The sequence below is a fragment of the Onychostruthus taczanowskii genome, unplaced genomic scaffold, assembly GCF_017590055.1.
Source record: "Onychostruthus taczanowskii isolate IOZ18803 unplaced genomic scaffold, ASM1759005v1 scaffold154, whole genome shotgun sequence".
NCBI lineage: Eukaryota > Metazoa > Chordata > Aves > Passeriformes > Passeridae > Onychostruthus > Onychostruthus taczanowskii.
The window spans coordinates 164,667-170,666 of NW_024498730.1; the positions used below are offsets into that span (position 1 = coordinate 164,667).

General features: G+C 35.8%; 1 protein-coding gene across 1 annotated transcript in view; it reads right to left on the reverse strand.

The window, feature by feature from the left end:
- SLC24A2 (solute carrier family 24 member 2) overlaps positions 1–4,581 on the reverse strand; it is a 103,142-nt gene extending 98,561 nt beyond the window's left edge. The window contains exon 1 of the mRNA XM_041399086.1: positions 3,537–4,581. Within this exon, the coding sequence (XP_041255020.1) occupies positions 3,537–4,448 (912 nt within the window). The 5' untranslated portion in view covers positions 4,449–4,581. The remainder of the gene's footprint in view (positions 1–3,536) is intronic.
- Positions 4,582–6,000: the final 1,419 nt, after the last annotated feature.

Genomic DNA, 6,000 nt, shown 5'->3' on the forward strand with positions numbered 1-6,000 from the left:
CTCGAGTTCATCCGTATCAGACTGCCATCAGGCTTCCTAAGGGGTGGCATGAGGTGCAGAACTATCCACAGTTCAAACAGAGCCTTGCCAGTGAACCCTATGAACTCTAAATGCAAAAAGATTTGTAGTCTGTTCTCATCAGTGACACAAAATTGTTCTGAAAATTAAAGCTACCAGATTTTCTCAACCTGCCACTATAATAATCCAGACTGTATATGTTTGATAGCATGTGAAGGAAAATAGTGAGCACAATGGAATTCGTATAGAGTACTCTGTCTGCATTCACATTTGTACAAGCAGCCAACACACTAAAGAAAATAAGATCAGAAGTTCAAATAGTCACAGTCTTCTAGTACAAAAAGATGTACTTTAATTTTTAAGAATGGGGATAGGAATCTAAAAGGCATCTACAGAGATACACATGCATTCCAGCAATCTGTTTAATACACCTACAGCAAATGAAAGCTAGACAAAAAAAATCAGTTCATATCTAAAGACTTTTCTTATGGGAAATACTGTCCTTGAGAATGTAAAATTTTCTTCAACCTCCCAAGTCAACTGAGAATAAAAGCATTGAAATTAACATTAAAACACATTTTAGTATCTCAAGAGATTTCTCATCTGATCAGTTTTCTACTCTTTGGTACTTAATAAGCCACCTAACCCTTCACTATCCAGCTTTATGATGCCTTATTTAGACTTCTCAAATTTGTTGAGCTGCTTTCAGATTACAACAGTCTTAAAGGTAAGCATGACACACATGCTTTTTTAGCAGAATACTTGCCAGTTTGGCAGCAGCAGAATCAACAACAGATAGGCAGAGGGAGTTTTGGTTAGAGGAAAGAGAATTTTTTCTACTCTCCTGAAATTAAAACATTTCAAGAGACTTTAACACACCCAGCTCCAGATAGCTGCCTAGCAATTCTCTGGCTCAATGGGAGAAAAGAGAGTGAAAAAGTTTCCATCAGAAAAAACTGAGATTGCAAATTCCGTGTTCAGTATACTAATTTGATGCATACAATTGTACATACACACTCTTGATGAGTGGGAGCAGTCTAGGCTAACAGTTAACACTGTAGGAATGAAATATTTTTTTACCTCTGAAAGCCAAGACTATCACTTCTGTGATACTTATAAACCTCAGAGTTTAGGAAATAAACATTCATATGCATTGCATTCACTACAAGGCACCAGACCTCAGACTACAAAAGCAATTTATTCTTTGCTTTAAGCAATAACTTCATGCTGAAAGTCCTAAGCACCTCTATAAGGCTTAGGACTACATGTAATAGTTTGGGGGTTTTTGGTTTTTTTGGGGGGTTTTTTGTTTTGTTTTGTTGCTATTTTTTATTTAAAAAGCAATCCAATAACAGCAAATAAATTAAGAGAGAAATTCACTGAGATTTTATCCAACAAATATAATCTGTGACATCCTTGCTATAAGGAAATAATTTCATTCGTGCTGCTTAATGCTGGTCAACTGAAGAATAAAATAATTCATAATGATTTATCATTTCAAAGATTAAGTGGAATATTAAAAAATACGTCTTTATAGCATAGATCACGGAGTAAAAACATGGTCTGACACCCTGAGAAGCTATTTTTCCCAGGAAGCAAAAAATACATATTTGCTAAATTGCAACAAGATTAGAACATCTTTCATATTTCTTCACCCTTCAATGATTTATGAATACATTATTTTATCATTTTAATTAAATTTAATTCAGGAAAATTATTTTCATGAAGCATATAATGCAAAAGCTTGTGGTAGTAGCCAATTTTTGATTATTTCACCCCATCTGAAATCTGTGTATCTGTATCATGAACAAAATTTAAGTAATTAAAATGTTAAACAATAAATGAGTGGTCCTAAAGGTATCCTTTTAAAATCAACTCCATCTAGAGTACTTCAAATATAAATAATGTGCAATATGGCTCACAAGTGATTTATTCTTCTGTTCAGCCGAAAATAATTAAGCACGAAGGGAGCTATTCTTCCTTACTTTGTAGCCTGGACAACACACAGCAGTTGCTTTTCATATTGATAATTGCTTCAGACCCATTACAGACTTATATTTTCTGTCCAGTTTTGGACAGATGAAGACTGCTTTGTACACCATAGTCTTTCTATCATCACATATTTTTAGCACTAGCTGTCAAAGGATGTACAGTGCACTATGAACTCTTAGATTATTTAACAAACTAATTTATATATTATTTATTACATGTTATTTATAATTATTTATTATAACCAACTAATGTAGTTAAAGAAGCCCCTTGCTAATTAGGGTAAGTATTTTGTTGGTGTTGACCCTTCTTTTCATTTACTTATAAAATCCCAATAATGCATTTTGAGAAAGACAAAGATGAGCATGCTGATTTTGGGAAAAAACAAAAAGGAAAAGATAAAGTTATAAGTAGGTGTACAGATTAGAGACTGGTTAGAGAATACCAGGAAAAAAATGATACTTTTTTGGGTTTTAATTTTGGTGGTTCCTGGTTTGCCCTAAAACTGAATGTGTCTGTCACACCTTTTAAAATATCCAGCTCTGGTATGTCTCTGTCGTCCTGTTTATGTGCCTGAGCACTTATACTGGTGGATTATGCCTCTTCTGAACTACTTCATATATGACTGCTAAACAAAAGAAACAGAACAGTGAGCAGCTAGGTCCTGATAATTTGAATAATTACTGCATAATCAAACCTTATCTGATGAATATACCCAAAGTTATATAAAACCAGACACTCCAACCAACATATTGCTGTGTGCATAAGTATTAACCAGCTCAGCTTCATAGGTCCCTTAAATATTATATTGCTTGCTTTAAGAGGAAAGCTGTTTAAAAGATTATTGTAATTGCTGAAGACTCAACAAGCCCTCTGTGCATAAATTTCATTATCTACTTGTGGACAAAAATTAGTTTGCATAGCTGCAAATAGAATATGGGAAACCATCCTCCTTAAACAGAGAACCTATGACTCTTGCTACTGTGGTCACTCTTTTCATGAGTTTTTTTCATGTAAGTGCAACTAATTACAACAGAAAGTTAAATTGTATTATCAGCATCCATAGATGAAAAACAAGTATAAAAATACCTTTGTATACTGTTCTGAATTATTTGCATCTTCTCTGAGGAAGAAAGTGCATTGAAAGTCTTTAGAAAGCCAAATTTTGTCACAAGATCCTCCCCAGATATTGTCACTGCTTAATCCAAAAGCTTAGGGAAAAAATAGCTCAGACCTCATCAAATGTGCCAAAATGCTGAGTAAAGGTTTCTGTCTTTTTGCTGGCATTTTTTTTCTTTGCTTTCTATGTGATCAGGATAATTCTGGAGTTAAAATCTATTGATTTACTAGAAGGCTATTTTTTTTGTTATTTTCAATAACATCGGTTTTATTAAACAAAAAGACATTTGAGCAAAACATGGAACTTTTTCTACATTGACTACCGTACTCTATTAGAACCCTTATGCTACAGAAGGACTTATCACTTATAAGGACATTAGTACATATAGTTCAACTAAAAATTGACCAACCTTTCCTTCAGCATCTGTTGTTACCTTCTCAACCTTGTTCCTGTTTAAAAATTTCTTCACCAATTCTTCTACTTGGACATTGAACTTCATAAACGTCACATAGCAAAAATATGCTGTCAGGAGTGTTATGCTTTCCCACCACATTATGAAGTTATCCAGAAAAAAGATGATTAGCAAGATCAAGTCAATGATGTAAAAGGACATATCTCGAAAGAGTGGCCACCAAGTAAGGTTCAAGATCTCTTTAGAAAATAAAGCACACATTCCAATAACAAATAGGATATTGAACACGGCAGATCCCACTATTGTACCAATGCCAACGTTGCTGTGGGATATAAACACTCCTATCAAAGAAGTGAAGAGTTCTGGGGCTGACCCACCAGCAGCCATGAAGGTTGCCCCTGCCACATCATCAGAAATGGCCAGTTTTTCAGTGATGACAGTCAAGGAAGGAACAAAGAACTCATCACAGACTATAGCTAAGGCTATAAACATGTAAATCATTCCAATTATATGGAGGATCACTGCTCCCTGTCTTCTCTCCTCAAGAGAGAAAAGGTCCTCGGGGTACTCTCCCTTCGCATGATCATCTGTTTCATTGTTGTGCCCATGTGGATCTGGAGTGACATTTTCATTCTGTTCTGTGAAATCCAAGAGAGTTCTTTTGTGCCCATGCACCAGCTTTTGGCTATCTAGGCTGCTGACCAGCGCCATGCTATGTGGTTCCATCTTGAAAAAGGCACTCATTGAAAGCAAAAAAGTACTAATGGCCACTACACTGACAAGGAGCCCTACAATTCGTATCAGTCTCAGTTTTTTCCTGACATTCTGGTGCCACCTGCAACCGAACAGCGGTTCCGCCAAACACCACTCCTCCAAGACACCAACAACAGTTTTTTTCTGAAGAGCCATTTTGTGTTCTGTGCAAGATGCTGAGGGAGTCAGATGGACTCTTCCTTCATACTTTTCTCCAGCTTTGAAGTTAGAAGTGCTGTAAGAGTCTTCCTTCTTCAAGTACTTTTACTCTTCACAGGATGTATTTTCTTCATTCATCTTAAAAGGACAAACATTGATATTAGTTAAACAAGAAGTGATTAGAAACTTATGAAAGCATTTTACAGACTGGGCTCAAATCTAAAATTTGAAGCAGAATATGTAACATATACCACCAGACACAGCAATCATATGTTTGTTTAAGCAGTAACCCTATGGACAACAATTTACCAACACTCATTTTATGCCTCTCATATGTCTCTGAGCCATTGCTCTCCTCAGTTGCTGACAGAAAAAAAAATCCTAGTGGAAGGCATAAACCATCCCCAGATGTTGCACAAAAATGAAGAAACTATTATTTTAAGTGATACACCAAGGATTATTACCTGCTTAATTACTTTTCACTATGAACATGTAATGTCCAAATCCCAAACGCAGGGACAATAGTGCCAGGAAAAGCAATCAAAGTGCTAACAAGTATCTCATCAGACCTTTAGGCAGCTGAGGCAGCATTAATTGAAATGTTACGTGTGCACAGAGCAACAGTCATTGATGTGTAAGTAGAACACTCTGATGCTGGAACAGGATTGAAATCGGAGTTTCTTTAGCTCCACTGTAGAATCAACTCAGGTTTATAGAGAAAACTTGGTTTCCTTCTGATCAGAGCTTAGGACACTGTCTTGGATGAGTCAAGACAAAATTTCCAGTCTCCCCTCATTTTGTTTTGATTTATGTCATGCATTCAGAAATAAATGTAGGCTGTTACTAAGAATACTTATATGGTACCTTTTAGAAGTGCTTCTCTTACTAATACTTAAGAAAATTGCTTAAATTTACACAAGATCCTGAAACAAATGAAACGGTAAGGAATTATGCAAGAATGACTATTCATATATGCCAGAGATGAGCGTTCTTGACTAACAGCACTTCTAATACAGGAAAAAAAAATCTCAAGATAATAACAGGTGTTTTGGTTAATGAATTTGAAGAACATTTGTAATGTAGAAGTTACTTACATGTATGTCTTTCACAGTTAGTTGTATTTGATATGAAACAAAATATAAGACACTTTCTCAATAAAACTGAATGTTAGTCTTTACAATTACTCCCCAAAAATACTTTATTACTTCTCTTATTCAAGTAATTTGTAGCAGTAGCTGAATTCAGAACATTCTGTCGATCAGCAGAATAACTGACTTTGTATTCTCAAATACAGGATTACTGCTATTACATGCAGTTATCTCCCTAGAAGTTATTAAGTCATTCTCAGTTTCTCCTGATTTTTTTTCAAACAGTTTCCACACTAAGATGTCATAGAGACATACTTCATCCGCAAGATGCAGTAGCACAGCAGAGATATTTATTTCCCACCCCAGAGTTAACACTCGACGGACTGCCACAAAAACATTTGGCAGGAAAGGTACCGGAACGGCACCACCGCCGCTGCCGCGCACAGCCGGCGGCGACGGGC